This window comes from Halyomorpha halys, unplaced genomic scaffold (genome assembly GCF_000696795.3).
Source record: "Halyomorpha halys isolate HHAL.00 unplaced genomic scaffold, Hhal_1.1 Scaffold226.1, whole genome shotgun sequence".
Taxonomy (NCBI): domain Eukaryota; kingdom Metazoa; phylum Arthropoda; class Insecta; order Hemiptera; family Pentatomidae; genus Halyomorpha; species Halyomorpha halys.
Window position 1 is genome coordinate 275,396 of NW_027115630.1, and position 13,904 is coordinate 289,299.

At 27.0% G+C, this 13,904-nt stretch overlaps 1 protein-coding gene across 6 annotated transcripts in view; it reads right to left on the reverse strand.

Annotated features, from left to right (window-relative positions):
• Nucleotides 1-698: 698 nt before the first annotated feature.
• The window catches only part of Mp (Multiplexin), a 908,252-nt gene continuing 895,046 nt past the window's right edge, over nucleotides 699-13,904 (reverse strand). For 4 of the 6 annotated variants that reach the window (XM_067052622.1, XM_067052624.1, XM_067052625.1 and 1 more), the window contains 9 exons: nucleotides 11,901-11,963; nucleotides 11,040-11,128; nucleotides 10,823-10,915; nucleotides 9,929-10,051; nucleotides 8,694-8,711; nucleotides 8,301-8,495; nucleotides 7,252-7,367; nucleotides 6,414-6,575; nucleotides 699-3,769 (listed from right to left, as the gene is read on the reverse strand). In XM_067052622.1, coding sequence (XP_066908723.1) covers nucleotides 3,631-3,769; nucleotides 6,414-6,575; nucleotides 7,252-7,367; nucleotides 8,301-8,495; nucleotides 8,694-8,711; nucleotides 9,929-10,051; nucleotides 10,823-10,915; nucleotides 11,040-11,128; nucleotides 11,901-11,963 — 998 coding nt within the window. In that variant the 3' untranslated portion in view covers nucleotides 699-3,630. The remainder of the gene's footprint in view (nucleotides 3,770-6,413; nucleotides 6,576-7,251; nucleotides 7,368-8,300; nucleotides 8,496-8,693; nucleotides 8,712-9,928; nucleotides 10,052-10,822; nucleotides 10,916-11,039; nucleotides 11,129-11,900; nucleotides 11,964-13,904) is intronic. The other 2 variants (XM_067052619.1, XM_067052620.1) reach the window with 2 other exon arrangements.

The window sequence follows — 13,904 nt, forward strand, 5'->3', positions numbered from 1 at the left end:
AAATGCTCTTCAAATTTATTTTGAAAAGTATATAAATATACAACTAAAAGTGATATGGAATAAACTAGCCCTTAAATGCTGTCAATTATTTCCTTATGTTATGCTTTCAACAACCTTACAATAAAATTGTTCATTTTTCCTCACAAAAATCATATTAAATAATATGTCATTAAAGCAGGATGGGACAAAAAAGTATAACAAATTGGGCATTAAATAATTAATTTGTTTATATAATGAAACTGTTCTAAAAGCAAATATTATTTAGTAAGAATTGAATACCTCAGTGTATTTGTTTAAAATGAATAGGATGGTATATTTTCTGTTGAATGGGAAAAATCTTAGGCCAATAAACAACAAAATATTTGAGCTAATCTTTATTTTTTTCAGATTACACACTCATTAAGTTTTTTATTTTTTTATGAACACTTACAACCAGATATCTTATCTGATTTTTTAGGCAAAAATTGGTAACACATACCTATTTGAAAAGTTTTCTGATTTACCAACAGATATTTTTATTTATTATTGATGAGTCTAAAACATTGTTACCATCTATAACATCAACAACACCATAAAATTTACTGCATTTTTAATTAAAGTTGATCCATTAGAGGGATATAAAACATTCACAATAGATCTAATAATAATTTTGTTGGTAACATTATGATTGAATTTTTTTTAATGAATACTGAAAAATCTAATCTCTTTAATAATTTATTTTAATTTAGTTTATTACTTAATTGCATAAACTTATTGTATACATATAAAAATAATTCAAATTTGAGAAATTTAAAATTATATAATAATGCGAATGGTTTAAATAGTGACTTGATGACAAAACTCTTTTTATTTTTCTTGTTTTAAGGAAAATAAAAATTCCATTTTCAGTTTAAATCAAATTATAAATACTAAAAATATCAATTGTATATAATCTTTTTAAAGCATTAAAATAAGACAGAAACAATTCTAAAAGTAATCCTCAATGTCAAAAATGATATCCAGTCTTGATATCAATTTTTCTGCTTATATATAGTAAAAATAAAAAATATCATGTTTTCTAAGGAACAAAGAGATATTGGGTTGTAAAAATATTCAAAACAATTTAAAAATAGATAAAATAAAATAATATATCTCTTGATGATTACTTAGATTCAATTTCAAAACAGTGTATCTTACTTTTGATTATTACATCATGCTTTAGAAGAAAGTCATCTTAAACAGTAATTAAACCTATATATGGAAATGACAAAGGAACGTTTTAGACTTTGTATGTTGTTTTAATTTAACTGTTGAAACCTAATGGAACAGTCACTGAGGAAGCTTACTTTCGGTAATCAGACAGACTAACTGAAGCTTTACAGGTTAGAGGGAAGAATTTTAAAATAGGTGGATAAACAATTTCTTCGGTAAAAAAATAAATAAATTTATTTATTTGGGATTGAGAAGATGTCACCTTCATAGGTTAAAAGTAGCAGAAAACCATGGAGAATATTTTGTGGATTAAATGAATTGTATACCTTATGAAAATAAATATACATTTTATAAAATTGAGAAAGAACTCTTTTTACGACCTAATTGAAATTAGCTTTGGCTCCTGTTTTTAAATATTAGATTTATAAATTATGCCATCCTATTCTTCATCATAAATTATAAATTAAATTAGAAACAACTTTCTATAGATGTTGAATCCGATTCCTCACTCATCAATTATATTCTAATTTACTAAAAATGGCTATTATTAACCCAGTAAGAAATGGTGGTAACTGTCACACAAAGAAGGGCGTATTGGGCAGCTGATTAGAGATGGAATTCCTGTTTCAAGAGGACAGTTGATTGGAGGTACTACGAGTCTCCTTCTATCACTTCAAATTGAAAGAATCTAAATAGTTATTATGGTCTCATTTTTTAGTGAACTAGAGAATAGAAAAAGAATTGTGAAGCTTTGATTTCAAATATGAGCACTAAGTTTTTTAATTTTTCTTAAGAAAAAAAAATCTTCATTTGAAGAAAAATAATACAAATTCCCTCAATCTGAAAATGGAACACTGAATACAATTTTGTGGAATCGCTATTTCTTATAATATCTCTTTATTCCGTTGATCTCCACAATTATCAATTTCAACTTTTTTTTTTTAACATTCTTTTTATTTTACTTTATGTTTATAGTAAATTAATTTAAGAAAAAAAAAAAAACAGCACATTTCTTTCTTACTTACTTACTTTCACATATTCAAACTTCATTATAAAAATTAAAAGAAAAGGAAAGAAAATTATAATTCTATTTCAGTAAGGATATAATGAGAACTGCATGTCTACATGTGTATGTTTTCCTTTAACTATGATGAAAATACTTTACACATGATTTGATATTTAATTAAGTTTTGGGTCAATTATTCCAGCACTTTAGGGCTAAAAAAATATTAAAAATGAATGAAAAGAATTGAGTTTTTCAATTAATTGTGGACTAACTCATTTAAACAGTTAACATAACTGATATGAAAATATTCTTAAATATTATTAAAAATATTTTTTTTAAATCAATGAGATAACAGTATTTTTAGTATGAAATAAATTATAGATATTTGCAAAGGGATATTGTACAATTAATTTACACAAGCTAATTGTAAATACCTTAACTTATTTATTCAACAATTAAAAAATGTCATTCACTCACACACGAGGGCATTTGTTCAAGTGAAATCATAAACTTACAGCCGTATAACTTACAATTGTACATTATAAAATTATCCTACACTTCCATAAAGACACACATTCAATTAGAAACAAACATTTTTAATTAAAGAATGTGTATTTAAATAGTTATAAAAACATATAAGTTAATGTTATATTTAAGTTTATCTCTCAGTTGAAAAGATTGTTTATTTACAACTTAAATTTAAAATACTAAGAGATTGATTTTTTTTTATTATTTTCTTTATTTTAATAAGAATTATTGTATTGGAAATCAATTAATTAATCTCAATTACAACTTTTTTTTTAAACAACAGAGGTAGACATAAAATAAAAGGAAGAAATAATTAAAATATGAAGTAATTTATGAATACCTGCAGGTTTGCCAAGTTAATCAAATATTTCTAAAGTCTACATTTTCTACAACAACTTCTTTATCATATAAAATATCTTTAAGCTTTATAAAATGATACTTGGTATCTTTTTCACAAACATGCTTTTGAGCTCGTGTGAGTATTCATGGGAAGAAAAGCAAATTATTAGTAATTAATAGCCTCCACTGCTATATTTATATTTTTTTAAAGAAAAGAGTAGATGTTATATGACACAGAAATACTAAGCTGTACACTTCTTACGAGTATTGTTAAGAATTTTTCTTTTCATAAAATTATGATTGAAAATGATTTATATACATTTTCTTGTTAAATAGAAATTAATTAGATACAATTAAATAAAATGTACATAATATATCTGTATCATTATAACAATTACTCGAAATACTGTAGAAATTAAATAATAGATTTTTAGTTTTAATGAACACACATTTATAAGGGATACAATAATAAGAGAGAGAGAAAGAGACGAGCCAGTAACTTGACACTTGAGAAAAAGAAAATGCCTTTTGCAGTTACGTCGCTAGGCTCCTTAAATGGCAAGATGTTAAAGTGTTTCATTTTTGTAAAGTTTTTCTAAAAACGATGTGTATTCGTGTTCAGATAGTTCTACATCAAGGCTTCTTCTTCGTCTTGTTGTCTGTGGTAGGGAAGATGAAGCAACTTCAACACACAATACAGCAAAACTAAAAAAAAAGAAAAGAAAAGAAAGATAAATTCAAGACATATAAAAAACCTCATTAATTGGACTAAATTAGCATTATGTTCCTATTTATTTTCTTTATATAACAAGAATTAAATTTCAACATTTTTTGTAAAATTGTTCATTTAAATATCAGTTGGGTAATGAAATACTAAATAACCCAACGTGTTTTGTTCTTCAAATGATTTTTTCTTTAAATATTAGGCTAAGGCTCGCAAAGAATGTGATATAAGAATGTTTAACAGATCGCAATTAAGAGATTGCGAAGACAACAGATGGTCAAAAATTGCCACAGAATAGACTCTATACGACCTTCAAAGAGGAAAGGACGTCAAAAGAATTTTGAATTTGGAATTAAAGAAAATTGTGAATTAGAAATTAATGGAAATTGTGAATTAGAAATTAATGAAAATTCTGAATTAGAAATAAATGAGAAATCAAAACAAAATGTAGGAAACAAAATTGAATCAAATAAAAGGGAGTTGAAACAAAGTTGTCTTACGGAAACTAATTTAATTAATGAATTTTGTGAATTACAAATTAATGGAAATTGTGAATTAGAAATTGATGAAAATTCTGAATTAGAAATAAATGAGAAATCAAAACAAAATGTAGGAAACAAAATTGAATCAAATAAAATAGAGTTAAAAGAAAGTTGTTTAGCGGAAACTACTTTAATACAGCAAATGTCTGAATTGTCCGAAAAAATGATTGAATGCACTGGGGAAGAAAATAAATCAAAAAATCTGTTAGTGGACTTACAGTCAAAACATAAATATGATATAGAAAACAATTTCTTCGGTAAAAAAATAAATAAATTTATTTATTTTTTTCTCTATCTTCTTTAAATGTTTATATTGTATTTTGTAATGATTTTAATTTATTGCATAAATAAAAGGTTATTTCATTCCATCATATTAAGAGAGGTATAGTTTAATACATAAAAAAGGCAATCCTTAGGAGTGACAGCCCTATAACACTTTTGAAATATTAGCTTAAAACGGGAAGAGGAGACTAAGATAGTTTAATCGAGGAATATGTAAAAAGCGCCTGAAATTGAAAAACGGCATGAACTTGAACCCTGATTGGCATGAACCCTGGATGAACTTCAATTGTGCATACTGATGACTGGAAGCATTTCCAAGTGGTCGGGAATATTTTTTTCTTGTTTATTTCAAATCTTTCTTTCACTAAAATATATTTTCAATTAAATGTTACTAAAATTTTGGTATGATCTTTAGAAAAATGCATCAATAAGCCTTCTGAGAATTAGATAATATATCAATCATGATATATCGTGACAAGTCCAAAAACAGGATTTTTGACTCTATCTGTTTCTTTTTCTCAGATATGGAAATAGTTACAGATTTGAAATATCCACACCTTACTTTTAATGAAGCATTACCATTTATAATAAATTTGACTGAATAGAAACCTATTTCCTATGAAAAAATTAAAAGGAAAACAATTTACATTAATTAAAAGATGAAATTTTTTTCTTGAGTTGTGATTTAAAATCTGTTATAACCATCTATCTGTTTTGTTCAAATATCATTAAAAGTAAGGTGTGCAAAATTTAAATCTGTAATGATTTCCATATCAGGGCAAAAAAGAGCATATTGTGTAAAAAACGATTTATGGATGGAAAATCATGCATATTTAATCAGCTATATTTACAAATAATTTTTATTGATAAGTCGAATCTTCAGCAGATTTATTGATAGTAAATTTCAACCAAATTTTTAGAAATAAATGCTGAACAGTTTTGAAATAAATAAGAATAATTACTAAGGGCTGCCAAGAAGCATACGAGTCAGTTCCAGCATGCTATTCTTCCCTTAATTAACAGATTCTTGCTATATTAACAATCAACTAGAATATAAACAAAAAAGTAGTAAATTAAAATTATTTAATTTTTACAAATTGCTCGACTTCCATTTCTTTCTCTTTGAATTCCTTTTTTTAATTATTGTGAACTCTAGATACTTTCCTATATTTCAAAACACATTCCACTTTATTTCTAGATCTTCAAAATGATATTATTGCTCCTTACTGTTTATTTTCTTTTGTCCATTTTTATTTTTATTACCAATTCTGTATCAATATCAATCAGCATTGTAGTTAAATCATTAGATTACATGTTAAATTATATACATAATCTGATTGTATATTAATGTAAAACAGGATCAAAAATCAGAAAAAACAAACAAATACATTGGTATTTTCCTTTTATTTTCATTTACATTCTCTTTCAATGCTTCCAACATTTCTATAAAGAAAGTCAAGCAGTGTGGTCCATTTACCCCAATTATAAAGACACACAGAAATTTCAACAAATTATGTAACATATTTTTTGTCAAGGAAAACTTAGTGCAACCAATCTGAAAATTTGGTAATCGTTTGGGAGAAAAAAAAAACTAGTGGTAAAAATTGAAAAGGAATATTTAAAGAACTGTGGGTGCAAGGTCAATCAGAAGTTGAACAAATGAAATTTTAGGATCGTCTTACCCTTGTTTACGTTATAGTACTGACATACTGTTTAGATTTGATGAAAAATATTTTTTTTAAAGGTTTAGTTTTATATAATTTAGTATGGAAATAATGCTTATTTGTGTTTCATCATATACCTGTGGCTACATGCTAGAGGTTCCTGACCAAGAAGCTTGCCTTTTACCAAAGGAGATGCAAGTCCTAGCTTGTCTGAACTATCGGTTTCCCAAGCGTCACAATATTTGTCCATCGCCCTTTCACCTGTGGCTAGTGCTCCATGCCAGATATATTTCTGTGGCCTGAAACACATTTTATAGAACATTATTCCAATTTTTTAAAACTAAAATAAAAGATGGAAAATATTCATAAGAATTTTTTTAAGTTATAATAACATACTAATCAATACATAGTACTGTATACATATACATATATACATAGTAATCAGTGTTTCATGCAATTTCAATTACTTTTGGTTCTATTGAAAACTCGAAATTCTGAATTGTGTTTTTTTTTATTCATATTAGCACTGTATTTTGTGGATCGAATGAAATCTTTTATGATGTATATTTCTTATATTATTGAATATTTATGACTTTATTCATGATCAATAAGGGTGAATTCATTGAGGAGAGAAAATGAGTGTTTGTAATTTAAAATATGCCTGAGTGTATTTTTGATAGATGACTTTTATTTTGTGCATTAAATGTTTTTTTTTTTCATAATTTCATACTGGTTTGAATTAAGTCTTCAAGACTAATGTAATCGTTTTATTAGTAAGTTGAATGAATTTCATCATACTCAATATTTAGAATTTAAATCTATGTTAATAATGGTTCATAATTTATACTTGGACGATTTTATTTTAGAATATTTTTTTTTGTAATTTAGATAGGTTTAAGAGGTTTGGACTATTACAATAACCTCTTTTTTATTATACTAAGTATTTAACTGAGATATTTTGAAAATCTATATTACCATGTGAAGTCTGTTAGTACATTCTTCCCACTAAAACTGTATATCCTAGGTTGTTGAGCAAAAACAGCACCGTCTCCTTTGAAGATGTCTCTCCATGAATTAAAAAGAACATCGCCCTATTTGAAAACATAAATCAACAAATTTAGTTTAAAGTAATGTATTTAGACACAAACAATCATAATCTAAGAATATTATAATATTAAAAAAACACAAAATAGAAGAAAAGATACTGTAATATTTTTCTAGTTTCTATGTAAGGAAAGTATCGTAATCAGGTCAAATTTCTGATGTACAATTTTGAACAGATTTTTGTGTTTCAGAGCCTTCTTGTGTCTATTAAACACTTTTCCGTTTATTGGTCAATATGGCCAAGATTATTTCTTGAATGAAGGAACTGACTTTTTTTTCCTTGGAATGTTTCATCCTGCGCTGGTTATGTATCAAGTTAGGCACCCTAACAAAATGATTTTAATGAAAATCATGTAAATTCTTCTTTTTAAACCCTCTAAATTATCATCATAGTCTTCACTGAGAAAAAGGAAAGCAAACAGTTATAACAAAAAGTAATTTTGTTCAAATCATAATAAAGCAAACAAAAATTGTGTAAATCAAACAAATGTTAGCATATTGAACTTTGTACCTATATTTTTAAAAGTACTGTAGGTTCTCATGGATAGCTGTTCACTTTTTCCAAATTTTCGAATAATTCAAAAACTATGTCTCCCAGGACATTCCAGATGCTCACAGTTAAGATAATGAAGTTGTCTACAAACTTAATTTTGAAAAATAAAACATCAATGAATGTACATAATTTCTGATTTTATTGTTAGAAATAATGATTTTATAATTTCTGAATGAAATACCATAAATAGTGTAAAAACACAAAAATTAATCATAATTTAAACATTGATCTGATTAAAATGTGTCAAATAATTTCCGTTTTCCTTCATGTTCTTATTCAATTGAAAATAGGATTCATTGAACATATGATAAGTGAAGTCAATCTAGATGGTTAAAATAAACTAAAATTATGAATTATCTTCTTATACCTTAATGTTAACAACTGGCAATTCCCTGTCAGATGTTTTCACGATTGAGTCAAGGTTTTGGCTACGCGAAGTGATGAATGCCCTGAATGTACCTCTCTGTCCTGCTCTCCTTGCTTCTTTGTAACACGCGTAATCAGCTCCTCGGGGGCCGTTCATACCTCCTGTATAGGCTTCATTGAGTGCAGCCATTCTTAACTAAAAAAGCAAAAAGGATGTTGCTGACAATAGAAATAATAAGCATAGATTTAAAAAAAAAATTGTAACTAGGGTTTTGAATTAGTCAATTTTTTTTTTAGACTGAAGTCATAAAAAAGAAAACATTTTCTATGTACTCATACTTAAATATGTGTAGTACTTATTAACTAAACCTGTGATATGAAACTGTATACTTGCCATTTTTGGATGCCAATGCTAATTTAGCATGAAAAAAACAAAAAAAATATTCATTAATATCAAAATTTATCCTTCTTTCAGAATTTACTTATGCATTTTAACTACACTTAATGGGAAAAAAAGTGGGTACTTTTTATTATATGTTTCGATTCTCACTCAGCTAATAGTGATATAGCAATTCTTTTACAACCAGTAACAAAAGTCATTTGATATAAATAAGCAATATATTTTTTTTTTTAAAAATGCAGTGTTTAAATATAAGCTAATTATTATTTTTTATAGAAAATTAATTTTTTACTATTAAACAGCCTTAAAACAAAAAGAATCTGATCAAGTTTCTCATTTTTTTTCTTAAGTATTCACAACTAATTCTATTGAAGTATAACTTGATTACAGGTTAACTACTCTAAATAAGAGGTTGAAGCATTGATTAGGAAAGGGTGACTACTGTTTTAGCTTTAACAGTACATGAAATATTAACTTATAATTGATTCTTAAAACATTTTGTTACTCAAGAACTACAAAGCTTGTTTAAATATAGTAAAAAATTGCTATAAAATACTGAAGCTTAAGCTGTGCTACTTTGTAAGTCCGAAAAAAACTTTATGTAATTAAAAAAAATAAAAATTAAAGCTTCATTCTGGAGACATCTCGAAATAATTTTTGAAGTCCTAAAAATTGAATCGGTATCAAATAAAATGAAGGTTGACACAAGATGTTACTAAAATTAATTTTTTTTTGTAAGTTCAAAAATCCTGTTGTTGATTTTTTGGGAGTTAGGAGGAATCACACCTTAAACAAAGATATAATACTGGTGAAAGTATTCAAATGATTCATTTAGATATTTAAATGTTGACTATTCTTATAGAACAATCGTTTAAATAAAATACGAAATAATTTATGCTTTTATTTTCCAATATATTATTTATCTACTTGTTTCATACAATATTATTTATTTAGGTAATAAACTTGCGAAACCAGATGCTGAGACTTTTTAAAAATTCCTTTGATGTTCTAAAAACCTGATCGAGTACAATGGCTTGTACTCAAAAACTACTACATTAAAAGTAGATACTCATTATATTACTTTCAGGTTGGATAGAACATAAGCTATTGTCCTTTGAATTAAACTTTTTAGTGAGTGTTGAAATAAGGAAGAGTATATAAACAAACACAAATGGTATATATTGTTTTTATATTCAATGACCATAAGACCCTTTTAGGTGTTAACTTACCACAGGACCATCCATTGGCACAGGTTGGTTATTGACTAGATTTGATGATTCAAATGGAGGTCTGTGTTTTTCCGTTGTAGTGGTTGGAGGCTCTTCAGTAGCAATCGACACTAGAGTGCCCAGCTGTAAAATTAATACAATTATATGAAATTAATTATGCTCTAGTACAATTTTTTATAGAATTCACTAAGTTTAGGCCGAATAATATGCATTTTTTGATTCTAACATAATTGCTTCACTATATTTATCAATTTAAATATTAATTGACATGTTTGTAAACTATTTAACTGTGGCTTGATCAGACATGATTAAAGAGGAAGTACCCTGTGGAACATTTCCAAAAATAATTATTGAGTTCCTTTTTAGGTTCTAAACATCTGTTGTTGACATATTCTGAACTTCCTTCTTTTTTTCTCCTCTCTATTAAATTTCCAAAGATATTCAAAGTCAGATCAAAATGTTCCCTTACTTTAATTATGGGTTGATAATTTGTGACTAAAATAAAAAAAATTACAAAATCAATTGACATAATTTTTCATAAAAAGTATTTTAAATAAGCCCTCCTTATTTTATCAAGGTTAATACTAAGACATATCAGTAAGCCATTCTAGAAGCATCTACATTTTCAAATCTCCAATAAGTTTTTTTCTTGGTATTTTTTATTTGTACCTACACAGTGGTATGATCTTATAATTTGAGTTTGGTGTTAATAGAGTCTCATTTTATAAATCATGATCATTTCAATATGACAGATTTTATTTGAAGTGTATGATTCAAGCTTAATAAGTCTACTATATTCTAGCTTCCACTCATTTCAAAGTCAATTTATATTCAAATTCTTGTATTTCGTTGATTGTTATGAGTTTTAATAAAATAGATATTAGGTTTACTTACAGCAATATATTGCCAGCCATTGTTGACTCTGACCAACAAGGCTTGCTCGTCAATGATATATGCAAGAGTTCCAACTGGACTGACAAGTGACATCTAAAATAGAATATTTTCATTTTTAAAAAAGAAGACTCTAAATTTATAGAAACTATAAATAAATAAAAAAACATTTTTTAGTAAAATATACAATGAAATTTTTTGATTATACTGTTTGACTCACTTTCGACATGGCATCCAGGTTTTGGAATGTTACTGCTCCAGGTACAATTTTGGTATTTTCAGTCGATGGCGTTATGTCTGGAGTTCTTCCTGCAAGAGTAAAGTTCAAAATTAAATGCCACTAAACACACATTTGATTATTAATAAATTATATAAATATTTAATTAATAAAATTTTCTTTCTCTAAAACTTGAATCTTCTTCTTCAAATGCTAATAAATATTTATCACAGATTAAAACTGTATTACATTCAGTAAGATTCAGTAAGGAGATATATATTAATTTATTTTTATTGTTCTTATATCTATTAACTGTTAATTTTTAATGCTATAATTATTTAATTTCCGAATGGTTATAAAACAATGCTTGTAACTTCATGAGCTACTAAAAATGTTGAGCAGTTTTAAGGCACAAAACAGTTAAGGAATTAATATTTGTTTTTGATTTTATTCAGGCAATTTTGCATTTCATATCATATCAATTTATGGATCTTAACCACCCAGGATTACCTTGCCATTGGTGATTATTTGCCTCTTACTTGACAATTGAATGATGACCAAGCTAGGCAATGTTTGACTTTCATTATTATTGTTATCATTTAGGAATGCATACCTTTGTCACTTTGATTATTAGGTCTCTGCTGTCTACCTAAAACTACCTTCTCAGAGACATTTCAGGTTTATGCTGAATTTCAGGAGATCTTGGAGATCATTTTATAAATTTAAAAAATATCTTATTCAAATTATATATAGAGTCCCTAAGTATATTTCTAGCATGCTTAAGATCATTGAAACCAAAACAGTGGGTACAATTGAGTCATGTAAAAACAATCATGAAGAAACTGAGACTTCCTTCAAACTTACCCTCAGCCCGTTCTTTGAGATTTTCTAGTTCTTCTTGAAGCCTTTCAATTCCTTTCTTTGCTCCTTGTTTGCATTAAATTAAACAATATATTTTCATATAATGAATGTAAGGTACCATTTAAGTAATAAGTGAGTACAAATTTTAACAGTGTTGTTCAAATGAAAGGAATATATAAGTATCCTTGTCTATAATCATGAGTATGAATTACAAAGCAGAAAAAAAATATTATGAAGAACTAGCTATCCTCCTGTATTGAACTTTTGTTAAATGTATTAAAAAATTTGTTGATGTGTAATGCAATATATACTTTTACACAATTCATCCCTTTTATTTGAAGAAATTTTTATCTCATCTATATTTAATGAATGTAAAAGATAAATTATTATCTTTTAGTTTTGACTGCCGTCAAAATAGCCCTGAAGAAGCCCTGCAACGTGGGGCGAAACGTTGGCTCATTAAATTAGTATATTTCTACTATTTGAGTTTTTCTTGACCGCACCCGGACCATATTCCTTTCATCATAAATTATTATCCATTTTGAGATTGAACCTGAAAAATCCCCAGGACTTGAAAATCTAAGTTCTTTATTAGAACAATCAACAAGCATTAAATGCATTTTCATATCTTTAACTATTTAAAATAAAATCTATTTATTATTTTATTGATTTACGTCTTAAATTAAAGTATTTGATTTAAAATTTTTCAGGAGTGTTTTGGATTCTGAGGATTTGGCTAAATCAGTAACAAATTCACTACAAAGGGACAACCAGTTCATAACCCAAGGTAAGTGAATTAGTTAATTTAAAATTTTTTCCATGGTTAACAGCATTTTTAAAATAATAAAATTGTTTCTGATGTCAATTTAATAGTTACAAGTGATAGTATAATGTATGATACAAATGTTTTTGTTATTTATTTTTGTACCACAAATAGACTGATATACAAATAATATTATTACACATAGATTAATCTAATAATTTAATAATAATGTGTATATTTTTATTTGAGGTGATAATTTAATAATAATATAGTCATGCTTCAGCTTCTTAAAGTTTTAAATTTAAAACTCTCGCAAGAAATCAACAAGCCTACAAAGGATTCTTTTCGGTAGAGGATTGGGCCTAAATTCTTATAAATTTGAACCTGTTTTTGGTGTTAGGCAACACCATCTTTACCTCATGACCCACTGGGCTCATGTCCAGGACCCCGTGATCTATAGGGCTATATAACTCCTTTGATTGATATCTCAAAAGAAATCAAGAATAAACTGAGAAGTTTATGCTTCAAGAAAGATTGGGCAGTTTATCAATGATAATGATAGGAACCAATTTACTTTAAAATAAATAGACTTAAAAGACTTAATTCATAACATTGCTAATTAAAAATCTAGAAAAGTATCTCTGGTAAATGTTTAATTTTTTTTAATGTTTGTATGTTTTCAAATATTTAAAAAAATAATGATTTTAACTAGTGGGTTGTTTATAACCCATACGTTTTTTTTTTTTTTTAAAAAGATGATTAGAAGGGCTCCTATCTCTAATCTAGAGGGCCCTTTACCTTGAAGTACCAGGAGCCCCCCCACTAGGTTTAAGGTAATAACCCACAAATGGTTTGGGTGAAATTTACCCCCTTTTTTTTATTTTTTATTTATCATATTTCTTTTATTCGGACAGGTATAAAAATTCCATGTTTCCCAGATGCCTTGATTACATCACAAAGCTATTTTCTTTTCTGGTTGTTTTACGTAATTTTTATTTTTCGATTGCTATTTCAACCTTCTTCTTACAAACCCTGTAAGTTAATGGTTTGCTGTTATGGCATGTGGAAGCATTGGTCACTGCTGACATTCCCATCACTCCAGATACATTCCTGGTGACATTTGCTGATGATACAGCTATCCTATCCTCCCATCCCGATCCTGTAACAGCCTCATCCAATCTCCAAAAACACCTCACCCGGATTGAGCAATGGTGCAACCAATGGCGGATAAAAGTTAATGAATC